The 21,120-nt window shown below is 50.4% G+C and overlaps 3 protein-coding genes and 1 pseudogene across 3 annotated transcripts; 3 read left to right on the forward strand and 1 right to left on the reverse strand.

Annotated features, from left to right (window-relative positions):
* The first annotated feature begins 1,692 nt into the window (after positions 1–1,692).
* On the forward strand, positions 1,693–2,551 carry LOC120680629. Its single transcript, XM_039962126.1, has one exon. The coding sequence runs from the start codon at positions 1,737–1,739 to the stop codon at positions 2,256–2,258; it is 522 nt and encodes a 173-aa protein (XP_039818060.1). The 5' UTR covers positions 1,693–1,736; the 3' UTR covers positions 2,259–2,551.
* A 5,757-nt stretch (positions 2,552–8,308) lies between these two features.
* LOC120681159 lies at positions 8,309–12,442 on the forward strand (annotated as a pseudogene).
* Positions 12,443–14,808: 2,366 nt separating this feature from the next.
* On the reverse strand, positions 14,809–15,793 carry LOC120680757 (the record flags this gene model as incomplete). The annotated part of the gene is made up of 1 exon (XM_039962284.1): positions 14,809–15,793. A coding segment is annotated over one exon (828 nt), but the record flags the coding sequence as incomplete, so codon positions are not given.
* An 825-nt stretch (positions 15,794–16,618) lies between these two features.
* On the forward strand, positions 16,619–18,746 carry LOC120682979 (dihydrofolate reductase-like). Its single transcript, XM_039964986.1, has 6 exons — positions 16,619–16,971; positions 17,104–17,202; positions 17,304–17,345; positions 17,475–17,604; positions 18,131–18,232; positions 18,456–18,746. Exons 1-6 carry the CDS (start codon positions 16,729–16,731, stop codon positions 18,563–18,565), a joined length of 726 nt encoding a protein of 241 aa, XP_039820920.1. The 5' UTR covers positions 16,619–16,728; the 3' UTR covers positions 18,566–18,746.
* The last annotated feature ends 2,374 nt before the right edge of the window (positions 18,747–21,120 follow it).

Genomic DNA, 21,120 nt, shown 5'->3' on the forward strand with positions numbered 1-21,120 from the left:
AAAAAAAATGGAATTTGAAATTTTACAACCAAACACGGCCTAAGCTATAGCAGCCGCTACCGCTTTGTCTTAGTGCGCAAGCAAGACCTGGAGACGCGACGCGAAGTCCGGGTCCTGGTCGTGCCGTGTGCCTCCCTCGCACGCCTCGCTCGCGCCGTAGTCCGACGTCACGCCGCCGCGATTCATCACCCGAACGATTTCACTCTCTCAGCCCGGCCGGGATCGACGCTTCGCCTTGCCCGGCGACGTTGAGATAGTCCGCCGCCCACATCGCCGCCGCCGGGTGTCCGTCGTCACGTCGACGGCGACGCACGCGCGGCTCGTGTGTCCGTCCGCGCGAAACACAGCTCGTTACTGTGGCGGTGACGATACATCGAGAGGCTGGCCGGATCGCGTCGACGTCCGCGTCGTCGTCGGACCGGCCGTGCCGGACGGGGCGAGCGGCGGGCCGGGATTCGGGGACCGGACCGAGAGAGAGAGACCGTGGGTCCCCTAGCCGATCGCGATGCGTGCAAGGACAGGGCGGGGTCTTCTCCCCGGTCCACGACAACCGCGTTCACATGCATACAGATCTCTGCTACCAAAAACCTCCCCTCCCGTATGATACGCGGATACTTCGCAAAACTCACGTACCGATATCGGATATAGTATCGGATATCCGTACTCCACGGATACTCCCAGATACGTATCCCATAAGTATCGGACTATTTAGATATTTTCAAATAATAAAAATAAATCAGATACTCGTGGGATACCTGTGGATACCTGTCCGATATCTTCAAACCCTAACACCACCACTCAATCGCTTCGTATAAAAGTCCTCCGTTCAGCTGTGCCATCCCCTCATCCCTACTCGCGCAGCCGCAGGCCCGCAGCAGCCTTGCACGGCTCCCTTCCTGTCACCGCCGCTTGGCCACCCACCCACGCCTCCTCCTGCTCCTTCCCCGTTGCTCATCGCTCCCTTGCTGTCACCGCCGCCCGGGCACCCGCCCGTGCCTCCTCCTGCTCCTTCCCCATCGCTTGTCGCTCCCTTGCCGTCACCTCCGCCCGCCCACCCATCCGTGCCTCCTACTACTCCAGCGGCTGCGCGGGCTGTCCAGACAGAGGCCCGCACATCTGTTAAAGCACTATTTAGGGTGGTGCTGTGCTGCTGGAGCTCGCCGCTGGCGGGCCGCCACGGCCGCGGGAGCACTTCTCTGGACGCCCTGCGCGGCCGCTTGAGAGGGAGAGGATGAGCCGCGGCCTCCGGAGAGGGAGAGGAGGAGCCGCGGCCGCCGGAGTTGGCCGCTACACAGAGAAAGAGAGAGAGAGTGGCGGAGGTTGGGGAAGAAGACGACCGATATCCATTCGTGGAACAGACGAACAGGTAAGATAAGGTTGATTTTTTTTTATTTTGCCCATTCTCTTTTCTAATAATTATAGAACATATGAATATATGAGTTTATGATGCATTATAGTCCCTGTAATTTCTATTTTCTCACATTCTAGTTCCTGAAACTTTTATTTATTTTTATTTATATATATATTGGCGTATCACCATATTCTTGTCTTTGAAAAAAATGACGTATCGAAGTATTCCCGTATCGCGTACCGGTATCCGTATCCGCGTATGCGGGCAACATACCCCTCCGATCCCCTCCCCCTCCTGTCGGCATAAATAGACCCTCGCCGGCCTCGTCTCTTCTCGTTCTTCTGCCCCGTGCCCAGCCCCTCGGTCCGGACTCTCTGCTGCTGCCATGGCGCCGCCGCCGCCTCCGAGCGCCGGCGCCGTGTGCTGCATGTGCGGCGACCAGGGCCTCCCCGGCGAGCTGTTCCGCTGCAGGCGCTGCCGCGGCCGGCTGCAGCACCGGTACTGCAGCGACCTGTACCCGAGGGCGGCCGCGTACCGGCGGTGCAACTGGTGCCTGCGGGAGCCGCTACCCGACCACGGCGGGCGACCGAGCCACGCCGCCGCGGCGGTGGCTAATAACAGTAGTCCCAAGGAGAAGCGGAAGACGGCACCGGCGGCGTCCGGTGAGGAGAGGCAGCAGCGCCACGAGGGGTGCTCGTCGAGGAGGCCGCCCGCGGAGCCTGGCCGCCCGGTGAAGAAGAAGCACAAGGCCGAGGAGAGGACGCCGCCGCCGCCGCCGAAGCCGAAGGAGATTATTATTACCGATGCCAGCGGCAGCAGCAAGGAAGTGATGCGCGCGGGGAAGACTCGGGTGCACAGGGTGAGGGTGCAGCGGTACAAGCTCCTGGCCGAGGTCATCAGCTGCTAGTACATGATGTAGCCAAGACAGAAGACACCATGGCAGCACCTGGATCGATGGATGAAAATGCCAGAGCCAATGTACAGCTACAGTAGATATACTATCGCTATGCAGATTTGGGAGGCAGCCAGCAGTCAGCTGACGCGCCCAAATGCACGCGACAAATAAAATACAGAGTCCGTTCCCTTGAAATTTTTTTTTACGGCAAATCTCTTGCCGTTCAAAAAAAACACACGATCGGCAAACACTAGCAGCAACGACTGCCGCTCCATCAATAACACCGAGGTTATGATTAGGTTTAACGATGAAGGCTGATGAGTGATGACCCCCCTAATTAAGAAGCACTACGGCTGGGATATATACAGTTGCCCCTAGTTTCCCCGTTAATTCATTACTCGCTCTCGCTCACAAGGCTCAACTCAACTCGAACGTAAAAAAAAAAAGTCTGACAGCGACAGAAACTCGGTGCCGCCGTCGATCCGATGAACTAATCTAATGGCGAGGGGGGATTTCGAATTTCCAATCGCGTCGCAGTTTGGACTGAACCCCAACCGAACTGAACTGAACCGAACAGCCGGATCGGCCGCCCGGGCGTGGTGCCCCACACGGCAGATCGAACAGACGCGCCGCGGGAAGCTGCTCTGGTGACGACGGTGCTCCCGCGATCTTTCTCTTCCCCCGCGACAGTTCGCCGCAGGTAGCTGCCGAGCGAGCTACTCGTACTAGCTTTCGGCTCTGCACCACGACGCCATCCAGCTAGCGCGATCGCGCGGTGGATCGGACCGCCGATCGGTAGGGTGGCATCGGCGCGCCGCACGCGCGAACCTGTCGATGGGGACCGGAATGCGGCGGTGACGCGGGGCGGAGGATTCGGTGGCCGGATGGTGTGTCGCGCGGGTGGGGTACGGGCAGCGAGCAGTTCGCTCGGCGGTCGTGTCGCGCAGGCTGCGGAGAGCTGGGCCGAGATCCTCCGTGCCTTTTTTTTTTCGCTTTCGGGATCGAGCGGATCTTGCGTGCCTGCCAGGTGCCAGCCACGTGGATCTAGCGCGATCCCATGGCGACATGGGCCTGATGAAGTGATGATTAACAAAATGCTCCTATAGTATACTAGAATCACGCGTGGCATTGCCACGCTAAATAGCCTTTCTGAGAGATCTCGAGACTGTTGAGGACGAAGACTTGTATGAACCATGTTGGAGAGCGTTGCTGAGATATATTGAAAAAGTGTAAAAAAAATACCTTGCAAATCGATTACAAACTGATTTCTAACTGCACTTTGAAGGGTTTGATATATGGATATAGGTTGAATATATGATGCGTGAGAAATCCTTTTTGGGTTGGTGATTGTCACTCCTACCGGTAGTGTTGGTCGTTGCTGCAAGCCGGGGCGGGCTCAAGTTGAAGCAAGGGTATTCATTTGAATATCTATTATTTTTTACCAAAAATTTTATAGATATTTTATTTCTCAAGTATACAAAGAAAAAATAAACACCACAGCAGAATGATAGGCTCGAAAATTAGTGTTGATTGATGCATGACAGTATTTCCTTGCCTCCGCGACGGCATCAGCCTACGGTTTGCTCTTCTTCCTCCTTTTCAAATTTGTTGTTGTTCTAAAATTTAGTTATACTTTTCATTTTTGTTTGTCGGTCTAAAAATATCAATTGCATAAGTCAAAAGAAAAAACTTACTAAATATAATTGGCAGTACTGCTACATAGTGTACAATTAGTGTTAATTGATGATATAATCAATTAGAAATGACAAAAACTAGATTTAGCCTGTTAAAAATTATTCTTCAAGATTTTGAATACCCACTTCTAAAAGTCTGGGCCTGCGCCTGGCTCCAAGTAGTTTAGGCACTGAACAAAAACTTTAGAGAATTTAATTCAAATTTAGCTCAGCTTTTGAGTTGAACCCAACTAAAAGAGGTTGCCCATGACCTATCTAATTTTTAGCACAAGTTTGTCGATTTCCAAAATAGTTTGAAGTACCCAAATCCAATAGAGAAATAGAGCTGGAATATTGCATCTTTGCGTATTGCATCTTTGTGCATTTTCAGATGAACAATCTCTTTTTCTAGCTTTTTCTCCGACAAACTTCTTATCAGTTATTGCCAACCGTGCTTCAGATGCCAGGAGGCCGGATGCCGTCAGCAGATAGGAGAAGAGTTCAGAACAGCAAGTGGGCAGGGTGTATTTTACCATGAGATCTTAATCCAACGGTAAATGATTTTTTGTTGACATGGCTGAATTCCTGCTCGCTGCTGCGACCAGGTTTCAGTCAGGGCCTGTTTAGTTCCCAAATCTGTTACATCGAATCTTCGGACACATGCATGGAACATTAAATGCAGTTAAAAAAAATAACTACCTATATAGTCTAACTGATTAGCACGAGCTGAATCTTTTAAGCATAATTAATTCATAATTAGATATTATTTGTCAAGTAACAACAAAATATGTTACGGTACCAAAACCCAAACTTTTCTACCACCTAACAAACCCTCAGTAAAGATTTGCGGTAGAAGAGGCGCCATGTTGAGATGGGCTGGTCATCACGTGGACAGACCAGGTCATCTGATCTGCTGGTCTGCCGGCCGTGGAGACAGAGATGGGCTTCAAGTTCTTCTTGGGCCAAAACACGTGCTTGCGATGTACGAGTATGTCGAACGGATACTGTAGAGTGGGCTGGCCCAACGACGTAAAGCAACCCCGGGACCTTCTGGAAGACTTCCAAATTTTGTTTTCGGCCAAATGGCCCAAATACTCATAGAGTTGGAACATCTTCCCGCTAAAAAAAAGAAAAAGAAAACGAAGCCCTCTCGCCATGGCCGAATACATTTGCAACATCGTCGCTCGAAAACGACAAAGGCAACGCGTGCATTGGAGCTTCTAGAAGACTTCCAAGTACACTGCACGTACGACCTGGCGGGTCAACGAGTCACGACGACTTCATATATACTTGGAAGTATGTAGCACGACGGCTTCGTGCTAGGGTATCAGCAAATTCAGAGATCTTGTGCGAAACTATAAATTGGGGCTTTAGTGGCAGACACGCTACCGCACCAGCTAAGGCGTCAGGCCACACGAGTGAAACGCCTGCGTCGCTCAATCGCCGCTCGGTCGCTGCAGCGTGCGAGTGCCTAGCGAAGTCTGAAAGGTTGAAGTGTAGACGTCGCGAATCACACGTGCCTGGCGAGCTGTAACGGCGGAAGCGGAAACGATCGCGCTACAGTCTGCAGATAGGATCGAAAGACAATAATCGAGCGGCACTTTTCCTCTTCTATGGCATATTTGAGCCATAGTTTAATTCGTATTGGACAAAAAAAAGTAAAACAAAGACTATTGTATAATTATATCTAGTATACTCATTATATTTTGGGACTCTAAAATTTGAGGGCCCTGTGCGGTTGCGCGAGTCTAAAAACAGGCTTGCTTCGTGTTTGATGACCTATTTGGCCGTGTTTAGATCCAAAAAAATTATCTTAAAACTCGTTACATCGAATGTTTGGATCCATATATAAATTATTAAATGAACCCGTCTAATTTACGGCCGACCATAAATAACCCTATCGTACGGCCGCACCATATTTGAAATCTATGCTCTTACCCAATCGCCAGCCCTCCATCGGGCCCACCAAACTGGCGCACCGGTTTCCCCTCACGCTAAACTGCCCCTCGCACCGCAGTGCCATCGCGAGACAGAAAAAAAAATTAAAACCGCCCAAATTACGGCCGCGACACCGAGCGAGACGGCGACGATATCAACCAAAAATTGCTAAAGCCATATGAGGAGAACCAGGAAAATAATGACGTAGAACAACTGGATAACCAGAGGTAAGTACATATGCAGCAAAACCCCCAAAAAAAAATGCTTGAGCAGATCTTGTTCATGCATTCTCAGTGCAATGATTTTAGCCTTCCTCCTCCCACCAGCCTCACTGCCGCAAAGACAAAATCTGAACCACCTTTGCCTTATCTACAAAGTTGTTCAACTGCCCCTAGTAAAATTGCTTGATCTAAAAAGCTGTTCGGCCAAATTCTTCACAGGCACGCTGCTGGTCAAGCCTCACCTCCCACCAAGTCTTTTTTGTTCAAGCTGCAAAATGTAGTTATAAAAAAATCGGCATGTTAGTTGTGTTCTAGCAGTAATGTTGTAATAAAAATGCTTAGAAAAAATTGTTTTAATAAATGTGTTGTTATGCCTAGATACAATAATAAAATTGGTTATTGGGAATCAATATTATTGCCTCCGGCTCCGTATAATAGTTTTATTGAGAACTAATATTAAAATGCCTATACGAGACTGAAAAAAGACATAGCCAACCTAATTAAAATGTTTCTGAGTTTTGCCAAAACTACATACCTTCTACCACAAAAAAATCATATAGTAAACTAAAAAAAGCATAGATTGGTCCTACTCTTAACACTACAGTAGAAAAAATTGCCAGATCGCTGCTGTGCCGACCCAATCAATGAACAGGTGATGAGCTCATATTATCCCTACCAGCATGAAGCGGAGTGAAGAAACTACAACAAACATGAGCAATTCTAATTGAGCAGAACAAAATCAAAAGGGAAAGTGCCGACTATGTGGTTTCTGCGCTGCAAAATATCCAAGCTGTTGCATCCCCGCTGCAGCCCCCCAGCCCAACCACTATTAAGCTATTATATCCAAACTGTCTCCTCATGAAAATCATTCAGTTAAGCTATCATTCTTCTGGTGAAAAAAAGGGCATGTCTAAAAATAAACATACTAGCTTTAGTCCAATCCAGTGGCAAGTCAAAAGCCCCAGCCAGCCAAAAAAACACACTTACTGTCCTCTGCTATGCTACAGGTGGCTGAGATAGATACGGTAAAAAAATGACGCAACTATCAGCTCCTGATCTTAGTTATCTATTCTCTACTGTATTTACAGTCAAAATCTCAATGATATGATGTAGACTACACTGGTCAACTAGATCAACTACCCCAATGCAAGACTAAAACACAATTATATGGATGCCCTAGTTAATCTAAAAGGAAAAAAGAAACTAGCAATGGGGTCTGCTTTAAAAAGGAATGGGGTCTGACAAACCTTTCTGCAATTTCTCACCAAGAGGAGGCAGCTCTTCCCACTAGCAGCAAAAACTCTGACGTTAGGGGGCTTGAATTCATAATAATAAAGGCTGAGAAAATGCACAGACGCTCATAAATTGGGGGATAAAAATGTGTGAATAAAATGCAATAAAAATTGAAGATACCATCAAGAAATGTCTCACCTAGTCTGATCCCCTTGCCCCCGATCCCCCAACTAATTTCAGAGAACTAGAAAACATTGAAAGATGTTAGCATAGCAACTATATCCCTTCTCAGAAAAAAATTCCTTCCAAAAAAAAATTAGTGGACGAACCCGATGCAAAGGGCTTTGGGGGTAATAACACATTGTTAATAATACATTGTTAATAACACATTGTTGCCTTGCTCTCAACACATTATTGCCTGGATATGTGTATTGAGTTGCATATACAAAAACTAGAAAAAATACCTAGATATATGTACAGAGTTGCTTGTTCTTAAGACATTATTGCCTAGGCAAAATGCATTGAGTTGCACATATGAAATCAGAAGAATTGCCTGGGTAAAATACACTGAGTTACCTTGTTCTTAACACATTTTTGCCTGGTGAGATAACTATTTTTACCTGGAGATGTGGATATGGAAGGGCAAAGCGAAAAGACCAATTCCCTACCCAACTGATGCCCAACAGATGCAAAAAAAGGCCGGGCATCGCAATCGGCCGCGAGCGACAAACATTTTTCCTCTACTTGGGGCAGGGAATCGAATGCCATTGCCTGAGGGCTTACTACGGGAGTTAAAGAGATAGGCGGCAAGAAGGCAGTCACTGGCTGCAACTAATGGGATTACCCACTCGGATGAGACCCATTAGAACCTAGAAAGGAGACAACTAAAACCCCATCAAAGATGTTGAAGCAGGAGGAAGATAACAATATGTTGTCATCTTGCATATCTGATTCCATTGAAGCAACTGGAGGAAAAAGCAAGTAAAGCATCATCAAAGTCACAGAAGAGTAAGTCTAGAAAAAGGCTTGGTGGAAGTGATGGTCATGAGGTGGACTTTACAAGTACAATCATTGTTGGGGATGCTTCGACAAACATGGAGCAAGGGACAATGAATCAGTATAACTACTTGTCAAGTTCTATAATGACAGACAATTACACCTCATCATCTCAGTGTGCAGCAAAAGATTCAACACAAGCTTACGCTGAACAGCTATGCAAAGAATTTAGTGAAGCAGTGAGCACTGGAAAAGATGAGACAAGTGATGAGAAGATGTAACCTGTACTGAAGTCTTCAATGAAGCTTCCTGGGTCTAAGAGCATTATGCAGTCTGTGACATGGACGGATGAGAATGGAAGTGTTCTAGAAACAAGCAAACAATATGAAAGCTCTTCAAGTGGTATAAAACAGTCTGAGGAAGGTAGTCATTTCACTAAGGCGTGCATCTACAGAGGCTTATGCTGCTGCACTTATTGAGGCAGCAGAAGCTATTTCTTCAGGCACATCAGAAGTAGATGACGCAGGTGAGCATATGTTCACTATAATTCAAATATTGCTATAATTTGAGGCACATAATTTTGTTATTTTGATTGGTACTAACTTGTACCTTTTTAAGTTCAGTTTCAAAGGCTGGAATCATCATATTGCCTGACATGCTTCACCAGAAACAATACAGCAATGACAAAAGCAGTGGCGGAGATGAAGAACCTGATATTGATAGGGATGTCTTGAAGTGGCCTAAGAAGACTGTGCTTCTAGATACAAAAATGTTTGAGGTCGATGATTCTTGGCATGACACGCCTCCAGAAGGTTTCAGTCTAACAGAGAGTATTCTGGAAAAAAAACTAAGCAACTTTTGCTCCATTTGATTCAATCTTAGCACAACATGAATTTCTTTACAGCCATCTGGTTATGCAACAATATGGGCTGCGCTATTTGGATGGATCTCCCGGTCATTTTTGGCCTATGTGTATGGGCTTGATGGGGGTTCTGTGGAAGAGTTGTTGATTTCCAATGGGCGAGAATATAGTGTGAAGAACCTAGATCTTTCACACAAAATATCGGAGCAGGTAGGAGCACTCACTCGGCGAGATCCCCCAGCGCCGCATACAGCTCTGGATCCGATAGCCTGTACTAGAGATGTATCTGGTATTGAATCATCTCCGCTCATGGTTTGCAGCTGCAACCACCGATCTTGCCTTCTCCTCCCTCCACAGACTTCGCCATTGGAGCGGCTGCCTCCAGATCTGCTCGAGCACCCTTCGGATCTGCACGCGCCACTTGGATCCGCTCCGGAAGGAGCCGCGTTCGAACCAGCGTCTGCGGTCCGGTCCGAACCGCTATAAGGATCACCGGGGTGTCTGACCCTATAGGGGGAGGGGGTGAATAGGGTCGCTAATCGTTTTCTATCCTAGGGCTCAATCTATTTGCATAAGATAAACCTAACACGTCCTACACATGCTAGTTATGACTAAGGTTTATCTATGCTACTCTCTACTTACCCCTAAAAAACTTGCAACCTATAGCCAATCCTAATCAAACTAACTAGGAAAGTAAAGGCACGCAAGGTAGAGTAAATGCGGAAACGTAATACGGTAAGTAAAGAGGTAAGGGAGAGAATATGCAAACTCCCGTGAAGACACCAAGACACACGATTTAACGTGGTTCGGTTAGGACACCAAGTCCCTCCCTACGTCCACGGCCACTTGTCCAACACGAACAAGTGTGATGCCGAGTCTCTTCGCTTGATCACCGTCTTGCGTTCGCCACCAAGGCTCCCGGCAAGCAAAGGCTAAGTGGCCCCAAGTCACCAAGACAAGGCCACCGCCACCATCTCTTTCGAAGCGTCACCACGTGCACCGTCTTCACTATCGGAGCTTCTCACCAAGAGGGGTCTCCTTCCCCGCACAAAGTGTCGTTGCCGCTCCACACCAAGTCGGAGGGTCACACGACGAGTACACAAGTTGCTTGCCGCAGCAAGACTTCTCTCAAGGGAGCTCTCGCAAGAACTAAGCCCTATTACAAGCACTAAGCACTCTCACAAGTGTGCTTAAGCCTATATGATGTACAATGAAGCTCTATGGTGGTTGGAGAGGTTCTTCAAGTGTAGTATGCTTCCTTAGTCTCCAGCACTCTCCAGCAACCTCAAATGACTCGGCCTTGGGGGTATATATAGGCAGCCCAAGCAAATATAGCCGTTGGAGAAAAGCTGCCAGAAAAACACTTAATGCCGGTTAATCCGACGCACCTCCAAAAGCCATCGTCGGTTCAACCGGTGATACTAAACTGCCCGCCTCAGAAACTAGCCGTTACATGTACGGGCAATCAACCGATGATGCGTCGGTTTAACCGGTGAGTGTAGTTGTCCTGTAAACTCTGAAAACAAACTCTCTGGACAACTGCACCGACGTTCACCAAGACCCTATCGTCGGTTCATCCGGTGTATAGAACTTGCCTCAGCTTCTGGGTCCATTGCACTGACGTATTCAATTTTCCTAACGTCGGTTCAACCGGTGTATAGACTTTGCCTCAGCTTCTGGGTCCATTGCACCGACGTATCCAACTTCCCTAACGTCGGTTAAACCGGTGATACTAAAACTTCCTAGTTTGCTCCTAGTCAATGCACCGACGTATATGATTCTCTCAGCGTCGGTTTAACCGGTGATACTAAAGTATCTCTGTCTTGATTTCTTTGACTTGGTTTAACCGGTGGTCCATTGACAGCGGAACCACCGTAGGGGCGGCCCTTCGGGCCTTGCTACGCCTATCTTCTCTTTGTCATCACTTGAACCTAAAAGCCTGAGAATGGTCATCTTAACAATCATATTAGTCCAAGTGTTGTGTGTGTCATCAAACACCAAAACATTATATTGAAATATGGCATGAGAGGCCATTTTCGCTACACGGGTGCTTGCGGCGGATCTGCCGAGGAGGCCGAACACGAGGCCGAGGAGCTCCTCGGGGAGGTTGGCGTTGCGGTCCTCCCCGCCGGCGACCTTGATGATGGAGGCGAGGAGCGACGGCAGTGTCGCAGCGAGGGCCGAGGGCGGGGCACGCGGCAAAATCTATTTGTTGCGCGCGCGAGAAATCGCCGCGCCGTCGCAGAAGGGGAAGAAGCTCCTGTTCTTCTTCTTCCCCGAGCTAGGGGAGGGGGTGCACGACCGCCATCAAGCTAGCGGAGGGGGGAGGCCGGGGAGCGGTGGTTGGTGGGCGGAGCGGCCGCCGGCGAGGTCGCCGGCGGCCGGGGTGGTGGAGGGCGGCGGCGGCCTTATGATCCCGGGTTGCTGGGGGGTGGGATGGCTCCATGGCCGCCGGCCATAGAGGAGGGCTCGGCGGCAGCGGCGGCCCAACGGTGGAGGCGCGGGAGCGCCGCCGACCGAGCGGGGATGGACCCCCGGTGGGCGGTGCCGGCGACGGGGGCGAGAAGAAGGCGGCGCGGCGGCGGCTGGACGGCGCGACGGTGAGCTCGGTTAGCGTGGCGGCGGCGAAGGATGGCGGCGGAGGCGCCGCGAGCGGCGCCGGATCCGGGCGAGGCGGGGGGGGGAGCAGAGGGTGAAGCGCAGATGCGATGTAATCGCATCAAATCGCAGGTGCGATGTATAGATGCCCCCGGGGCACGCGGCTTGCGGCACGTCCGCCGAGGAAGAGACAGGAGAATGGAAGGGGAAATTTAAAAATTTGCCACACTTACCAGTGGCCATCGTCCAGATGCCCCTCTTATATTGGAGCTAACAGATTTGCCACCGCATGCAGTTGAACTCCTATGCTTTTGCCATTTTAGCTGAGCTGGCACGCCACGCAGTCGGCCAACCTGGCCGCGCTTCTCTTCCGCTGCTGGTTCTCTCTCCATCCACTCGCTGACATGTGGGCTCCATCCGTCAGGGTCTTCTTCAACCTCTAGTGGGAAGGGCTGAAACCATGTCGAGCAGCACCCGCGCCTGCTCAATCAGCGTGCTCAGCCCGGCAAACTCCCGCTTGGCATGCTCCACCGCTGCTGCCTCGCGCCGGCCTCGCCGTGGCACGGTCTGTCGAGCTCAAACTGGTCGGCGCCGAACGCCATGACGCACGGCCGCGTGCCGCCCGTGCCGACGGACGTGCAGAGCAGCGACAGGTGGAAGACGAGCAGCGTCTAGGTGGACGCGCGGGCGCAGGCCCGGTCCGCCCCGGCCGCTGCCGCGGTCACGCAAGGCGGCGGGCGGAGCAACGGGAGTAGCTCGGCGACGGTCAGGCTGAGCATGCCGAGCTGGTAGATGGCCGACCCCGCCGCGATGGTCCAGAAGCGGCCGGCGAAGGAGTCGGCGATGAGGCCGCCGATAAGCGGGGTGAGGTTGGAGAGGCCATGGAAGTTGGTGAGCGTGTTGGAGGCCTCGACGAGCGGCAGGCGCAGCTGCTGCGTCAGGTACGTGATCAGGTTGGCGTTGAACCCGACCATCGCGAACCGGTCGCAGAAATCGTTGGCTGCAGCGCGCACATCTCAAGCTCAGCTCCGAGCATGGTAAATGTGATTGACAGGAACAGAGACAGTCAGTGCGTAGGGTGTAATAGGATAGGATAGACACTTCACCTAAGATGAAGGGCATGGTCTTCAAGCCACCCTGCCTCCTCTGCCGCCTGCTCGAGTCTTCTTCCGCCATTGCTGGAAGCTGTGAGGCAGGAGATCCAGAGGTCTCCTCCCCATTCCCTCGCTGCGTGGCCCAAGCAAGAGGTTGAAGAAGACCCTGACCGATGGGGCTCACATGTCAACGAGTGGATGGAGAGAGAACCAGCAGCGGGAGGAGAAGCGCGGCCAGGTTAGCCGACTGCGTGGCGTGCCAGCTCATCTAAAATGGCAAAAGCGTAGGAGTTCAACTGCATGCGGTGGCAAATCTGTTAGCTCCAATATAAGAGGGGCATCTGGACGATGACCACCGGTAAGGGTGGCAAATTTTTAAATTTCCCAACGCTGGAAAGGTCAGGGGATGCGGCCGGCCGTTCCGATCAATAATAATACGACCAGTTGGAAAGAAGTCTTTATCTTATTAAATAAAATATATTTACAAAATTTTTTACATAGATGAGTTGTAAATCGCGAGTTGAATTTAATAAGACTACTCAATCCATGATTTACAACAATGATGCTACAATAACCATTCTCTAATTATATATTAATTAAATTTATTAGATTTATCTCGCGATTTACAACTCATCTGTAAAAAAAAATTAAAAATAGATTTTTCGAAATAAAAAATTCTCTTTCAAACAATTTACTCCAAAGAAACTAAAAAGGCCTTATGCGTCGTGCAACACGGTCGCGCGCGCCCGTGACAACGAGCGCAGGCTGCTCAGCTGCTGGACGAGACCCAGACCCTACGCAGGCAGCCGCCCGGCCGCAGGGCCCCCGTTTGGTTCCAGTAGCCAACTCGCGCTATAAAAAAAATTTACATACACAAGTACTAAATGAAGTACTAAATGGAGTTTATTTGCAAAATCTTTTTACGTATAGGTGTAATTTTTCGTGATGAATCTAATGACGGTAATTAATTGATGATTGACTACAGTGATGCTACAGTACTATCTTCTAATCGTGCGTCAAAGATCTCATTAGGTTCGTTTCGCGAAATAGTGCAGGGATTGTGGAGTTAGTTTTGTAAACTAACTTTATTTATTACCTCTAATTATTAGTCAAAGTTCGTGAAACTTAAACTACTCTCCAAACCAAACAGGCCCCAATTTTTCAGTCTGGTAGTGTGGGTCCGGTCTGGCAGGTGCGGGGCCGGGAACAAACAGACACCGCGTCCGTCAACTACTCGCACCAAACCAGCAACGGTCGATCGACTACTCTGGCCTTGTTTGGTTTCGTAGAATGTCAGTAAATTAACACTTTGACCGTTAATTACGGTGTCAAACTAAGTTATTTTATAAAACCAACTTTAGAATCCCTGCGTTAAAAACCTTGAAGAATCTAATGAGGTTTTTGACCGCGTAATTAGAGGATGGTTACTGTAGCACCACTGAAGCCGGTCATCAATTAATTACCGTCATTAAATTCGTCGCGAAAAGTTACACTCATCCCTAAAAAAGTTTTGCAAATAAATTTCATTCTGGACTCCATGCATGCGAGATTTTTTTCTCGACTTGTGTGCACTGAGAATTCTGGATGGAAACCAAAGAAGGCCTCTGTTTGACCGTTACTGTAGTTACCTTCGTCTTGAAGGTGGTGGTGGGCCTTCGAATTTCCGCAACCAGCAGCGAAGTGTTTGGCTCTCTGAGCCGTCCGATCCTCCCTCGCTCAATCCAGAACGAAAAATGACCCGCAGCTCGCTGGGTGACCGCCCCCGTCTGCGATCCGAGCAGCGCCGGCAGACCTGTACCTTTCCGATGCATACAGTACAGCTATCAGCACAGCCACCGACCCACCCGCAGCGAAACACCCAGCCAGCCGTCCGATCCACCTGCCACCAACCCCACGTGCGGTACGAATCACCAACGGCCGGACTAGGGCTGGAAAAAAAAAGGGTTTTTTGTCTACGTAACACTCTCAAAATGGTGTTTTGTGCAGAACACACTCCACTCTTCATTTTAGTGGGTTGGACATTCTGAAAACAGGTTTTCGCCGGTTGCACATCGCCCACTTAAAACACGATTTTGCAGCCAGGGAGGGAGGTAAATAGACCATTTTACCCTTGCTTCATTTTGAAGGGGTTACTGCAGGAAGAAGCCGAGGCAGAGGTGGCGTTCTCCTCATCCCTGTGCACCCTGCTCTTGCCCTTGTGCGCCACGAACATCCTCCTGAGCGCTCGCATCATCACCACCAGCCCCGGCGGCCGCCGCCGCGAGCTCCTCGACGCGCCGAGCACCGCGGCGGCGGCCTCGCGCTGGTCCTGGGCCGCCCTCCTCGCCCTCCCGGCGGCGTTCGGCCCGGCGACGGATCGGCGGCGCAACACGTCGAGGGAGCCCGGGAACAGGTCGTCATTCCGGGCGGCCGCGTCGTCGTCGTTGAGGTCCTCCCAGAGGCTGTCCATCCTCTCCTCTTCCTCCTCGTCGTCGTCGCAGAAGCCGCCGGCGGCGGCGTAGTCGCTGAGCGCGGGGGAGCACGCGCCGTTGCGGCGCTGGCGGCTGAGCAGCACCCTGTCGCGCCACGGCGACGCGGCGCAGTCGGCGGCCGAGAAGCTGCGGCGTATCGGGGAGGAGAGCAGCCAGACGGGTGGGGAGGAGGACGCGGACGCCGAGCAGGGCAGGTGGTGGAAGTCCGCCACGCGGCGGCCGTCCTTGCCGCGCGCGCCACCGGAGAGGAGCTGCGGCGGCGGCGTGGGGAACGTGAACTCGTCGCTATCGTCGTCTTCCTGCTCCTGCTGCAGTGTTGCTGCCGGTGCTCCTTCGGCGGCACGGCCATGGCAGCGGGCGCTCTGGCTGGCAAGCGGGCGGGCGCGCGCCTGGGGATTTTGGGAGGAATCGACGCTGCGCTGGCGGAATGGAATGGAATCTTTCTCGCCTTTGTGTGTTGATTACGCCTTCTCAGCCTTCTTCCTCCTCGTCGGCATCGTTGGTGTTGCCGTGTTGGGAATTGGGATAGAGATGAGGCAGCATGCTGCATGCAAGCAGGTGGCCGCTGCATTACAATGGTACAGCCACAAAATGAAGCAAGGGTAAAATCGTCTATTTACCAGGCATTTTCTTCCCTCCCTGGCTGCAAAATCTTTTTTTAACGTGGGCGATGTGCAACAGGCAAAATTATGTTTTCAGAATGTCCAACCCACTAAAATGAAGATTGGAGTGTGTGCTGCACAAAATAACATTTTGGGAGTGTCCCACACACAAAAAACCCAAAAAAAAATCGTTAAGCTGGCCCGGTGGCTCGTTTCAAAAGTGCTCCGATTACGTTTGTTTTTTTTTAAATAAAGATTAGTTGATTTGGAACCAAAGTCAATTTTGGCAGGCTCGGCTCGTTATGCTCGATTTGAAGTTGAATATCAAATAATGCGGGAGACTATAATAAATACGAATATATTGATTTCGAAGAAAGCTCGAAAAAAATCGAGGGTCGGCGCGATTCCAGCCCTAGGCCGGACGTCCGACTACGCAAAAAGCCTGGAGCCCACCGCGCACCACCACCACGCGGTTCCCGCAGGCGCCACGACACACGGGCGCGCTCCGGGCTCCGGCCAGCCAGTAGTACTAGACCGAGGCAACAGCGACGGGGAGGCGCGCACGCGGCCCCCGCCCCGCCCGCACGCCCAGAACGGGCGGCTCCCTCCCTCCTTCCCTCCCGTCCGGCCCCACCACGACGCGAGCGAGAGCCGAGAACAACTCATATATACCCCCGCCCGGCCGCCCCCACGCCGCGGCCGCCCAGCCAGCCAGAGCCCCACAGCCCCCGCCGCGGCCGCCTCGACCCCTCGACGCGCCGCTAGCGACCGACGAGCCGGCGACCAGGCGCGCGATGGGCAGCCTCGGCGGCGAGGAGCGGCCGGCGGAGGGGCGGAGGCGCCCGCGCTTCCTGTGCCTGCACGGCTTCCGCACCAGCGCCGAGATCATGCGCAAGCAGGTGCTGGGGAAGTGGCCCGCCGACGTCACCGCGCGCCTCGACCTCGTCTTCGCCGACGCGCCCTGCCCCGCCGAGGGCAAGTCCGACGTCGACGGCATCTTCGACCCGCCGTACTACGAGTGGTTCCAGTTCGACCAGGTCCGCCGCGCGCGCGCGCGCGCGCCCGCCAATTAAGTTTCTGATTTCCTTTGATTCCTTCTCCTGCGCGTGCCCCGTTACGGCGTGGATCTGGCTTTCCCTGTACTCACCGATCTGCTTTCACCGAAACAGGATTTCGCGGAGTACAGGAATTTCGACGAGTGCCTGGCCTACATCGAGGAGCTGATGATCAAAGATGGCCCCTTCGACGGCCTGATGGGTTTCTCCCAGGTACGCAGCTCGGTTTGAAATAACCTTCCCCTTAGAATGAAAAGCTATGCCGATTAACCAGTTGTTTGATTGACGATGGCGAATTACGATGTTGATACCAGGGTGCCATTCTATCCGCGGCGCTTCCCGGGCTCCAAGAACGAGTAAGTCACGGTTCATACTTGATACGGAGTACTACTACCCTTACAACAGAGCAGGTCAAGTTCTGCTTCTAGTTCTTAGAGCTTGCATCTTTCGCTAACCTTACTGCCTCCTCTGTGCTTTCATGGTAGGGGCTGGCCCTGACTAGAGTTCCCAAGATCAAGTACCTGATAATCATCGGCGGCGCCAAGTTCCTGTCTCCGGCCCTGGCCGAGAAGGCGTACGCCAGCAAGATCGCATGCCCCTCGCTTCACTTCATCGGTACCTGAATGTCTTGCCGCATCATTCCATTGTTATGCCTGTTTGTTTGTTGGCTGGTTGCGTCCAAAGAGTTGCATCGGTAGTAGGGACGTCGTTGCGTGCTGCCGTTTCCGCATCTATTCTTGCCGGCATCAAGTCAGCTGAATAGGTGGAGACGGCATTTTACACTCTGCTATTGCTTTGGCTTCTAGTCGCGTAGCGTATGCCGCGAATAAAAAAACTGACGAATATGCCCTCTTTGCATCCATTATCGAATTTGTTTTTCCTAGTCCGCAAAGTGATGGTTGCCATACCTCAGGAACGTTCCTTCATGCATTTAAGTAGTGCTGCCGTGCTAAAAAACGTGTTCAGTCAACTAAATATTAGACGCGCATTCCTTTTATAAAAAAAATATTTGATGCACATGGTTCAGTTCTCCAGTCTTTTCAGTTCGTTATTATTATTTAATTTGGTAGATTTATAGGCCAACCGGTGGTTAGTACACAATCAATGAAAACTGAACACGTTCCCATGCTCTGCACTGCAGGTGACAACGACTTCCTGAAAGTCCATGGTGAGAAGCTCATAGAATCATGCGTGGACCCGTTCGTAATTCGTCACCCAAAGGGCCACACGGTTCCAAGGCTCGGTAATCTCCTCTGCCTTCGACTTTACTAATTTCTTCTCTTCAGTCTAATCCAGGGTTCAGCAACCTTGATTTTTGTGTACATGCGAAACACGGAAATAGTCCTTTTCAAGCCAGTCTTCAGTCCTTTACTAACCGAGTCTTCTATTAGCAATGTTGTTGCCTAATATCAACTGCGCCTGACCGCCAAACTAACCACAATATACGACTATCCTTTGACGCGCAGATGACAAGAGCCTTGAAGTCATGCTCCGTTTCCTTGAGAAGATCGAGAAGGAGACATCCGAGCATGCATATGCATCCACCGATGTTGACGAAAAAGAAGTGTGCATGTGATAGGACTATAGCTAGGTTATTAGCATCCGAACACTTGTGGTACTCGTACTGTAGAATAAACATTCAACTGTGGCCTCGCTATTTTGAGGCACTGCTATTCTGTACCTTGATGAAAGAATGACACGTGTATCTTTTATTTACTTCAAACTGAATATCTCTAAAGTGCATGTTCATGGGCTAATAGTGTATCACTTTAGAGGATAAAATGTTACATCGCTGTAGTTTGCTCGGGCCTGTTCAAAGTAATGCCAATTTTACTTGGAAACTTGCTCCAGCAGTCCGCTGACATACAGTGGGCTATCCAAACAAGCTACGTACGTACTCCGGAATATAGTAGAGCAACTTGTATCCTAACGTGCAGGCAGTGGCGAAGCCAGCCCAAAAAATGACCCAGGGCGGAGTTCTACCTCAAAATTTTCGCACGGCCAAAGTAATGCGCCGAGGATTGCTGCCTGATTGCAAGCGCCCGCGGCAGCGGTGCACGAGATCCGCTGACGCGGCTGGCGGGTGTCGAGTTGGGGTTGCAGGACGGACGGACGGATGCGGAGCGCCATCGTGCAACGACAGCAATGCGCCGCCGTGAGTGCCTGAGCGGGACTGCAGGCAGGGGGTGGATGGTGAACTGCCAAAGTCGCCAACGGCGTCTGGTGGCAAGAAGACGCAGCGTTGGGCTAGGGCTAGGCTGAACCTCTTAAGAGGCTACAGTCCACTCAACCGGACAGCCCACGAGATCACGAAGTCCTCTCGTGTAGTGCTCCATTGCGTTGGCCCAGTCTGAGTCTCGCAACTCTTGGCAGTAGATGACCGTCGTCCTCGCATTCGGGGGAGGGAGGCGCCATCGCACCGTCATGAGCCCCGGTCGGAGAGAACGGGGGATATTGTCAGTACCCATGAACCGGAGGAAGCATCTACTACTATGGACAGCCCCACCAGAAAGCCTAGTGTTAATTTTGGTGGCAGCGAATGAGTTTGTTAGATGTGCATGCGCGCACGTATCAAGCCCAACCCATATAAATGCAAGAGAGTCGCTAGTTAAAATATTGAGTGCATATGAGGAGGAAGGGTATCGAACAACTTATATGAACTCTTACTCTTTACTCAAGTAATTTGTCCTCTGAAAGTTAATTCCTTGTTCTCCTCTGTTCTTCTTATGTTCCTCAGATCCATCCTACTTCTTATTCTCTGCTACCTTTGCTGTTAACAGTATGTTCTGGATCTCGTCTAGAAGCACCTAGGGCGGCTGCCCGGGCTCGCCCTAGTGGTGGCTCCGCCACTGCGTGCAGGTAGACAGAGGCCCTGTTTGTTTTGCGCTATAAGGGAATCTTGCATGCATAAAGTATTAAATGAAGTCTATTTACAAAACCTCTTCACGAATGGGTGTAATTTTGTCTATTTACAAAACCTCTTCACGAATGGGTGTAATTTTACGCGATGAATCTAATGATAGTCAGTGGCGGATGCAGGATTGGAGGCAAGGGGGGCTGAAACAATAGAGATGTTGATTTGTGTGAAGATTTAATGGTGATTTGGAGGTCTTGCTACAGTATTTTATGTGTAATTAGGGGAGCTTAGGGGGGGCTTGAGCCCTCCTAGCCCCCCTCCTGTATCCGCCCCTGATGATAGTAATTAATCTATGATTAGCTACAATAATACTACAGTAATCATCCTCTAATCATGCGATCAAAGGCTTCATTAGATTCGTCTCGTGAAGTAGCATAGGAGTTCTGGAGTTAATTTTATAAACTGACTTTATTTAATATCTTTAATTAACGGTCAAAGTTGTGCTAATGACTAGAGTAGCACAAACCAAATATGGTCAGAATTTACTGAGCTGCCTTTGCAGTGAAAGTGTGGAATATAATCCCTTGGTCCTATTTGAGTAGGTACAGGTAGAACAAATCCAATTGAGTTGGTTGGGTAAAGTGTTAATTTTCATGTCACAAGAAATGGGGCGGTTGAAATCCAGTACTACGGGGGAAAAATACTCTGAATTGACGTGTATTAGGAAAAATCAAATTCAGAGAGTTTGATAAGATTAATTTCGAGTTCAAACTCGTCATCTCCAGGAACTTTTCCCTGCTTGACTCCATATCAAAAAACCACCATCCTGTGTCATTGATCGTCTCGGATGGACCAAAATTATTGGTATGTTGGCAGGACGTCCACGTATATTTACACAAGCGAACAAGAATGAGTGCGTCCATCAGTGTTGAAAACATGTGCTGCACATGTTACATGGCTTGCTGGATGTGATGCGCATGTGTGCCAACTGGTGCTTGCGCGTTTTTCCTTTATAACCGATAAAAAGAATGGAATAAATAATGTCACTGCTAAAAAGACGCTGGCGGGCAAACTCCGCCTGCTACTGCTACAGTGATACAATGGTTGCATAGTAGAGGAACCACATAGCATCTTTAACCATAGTTTTTAAATTAGATCTACTTTTTTAGTATGAGCTCCCTCTATTTTTTTAAAAAGCTAGTTTTTTTACATTCAACTCCATCAATAGTATCTAAATCTCACCCTCTTCTTTCAATCAAAGGGTGAGATCCATT

The sequence above is a fragment of the Panicum virgatum genome, chromosome 7N (genome assembly GCF_016808335.1).
Source record: "Panicum virgatum strain AP13 chromosome 7N, P.virgatum_v5, whole genome shotgun sequence".
NCBI lineage: Eukaryota > Viridiplantae > Streptophyta > Magnoliopsida > Poales > Poaceae > Panicum > Panicum virgatum.

Coding starts and splice junctions, on each gene's coding strand:
- LOC120680629 (XM_039962126.1), top strand. CDS start 1,737: ATGGCGCCGCCGCCGCCTCCGAGCGCCGGCGCCGTGTGCTGCATGTGC.
- LOC120682979 (XM_039964986.1), top strand. CDS start 16,729: ATGGGCAGCCTCGGCGGCGAGGAGCGGCCGGCGGAGGGGCGGAGGCGC. Junction 16,972..17,103: donor AGTGGTTCCAGTTCGACCAG/GTCCGCCGCGCG, acceptor TCACCGAAACAG/GATTTCGCGGAGTACAGGAA. Junction 17,346..17,474: donor TTCCCGGGCTCCAAGAACGA/GTAAGTCACGGT, acceptor CTTTCATGGTAG/GGGCTGGCCCTGACTAGAGT.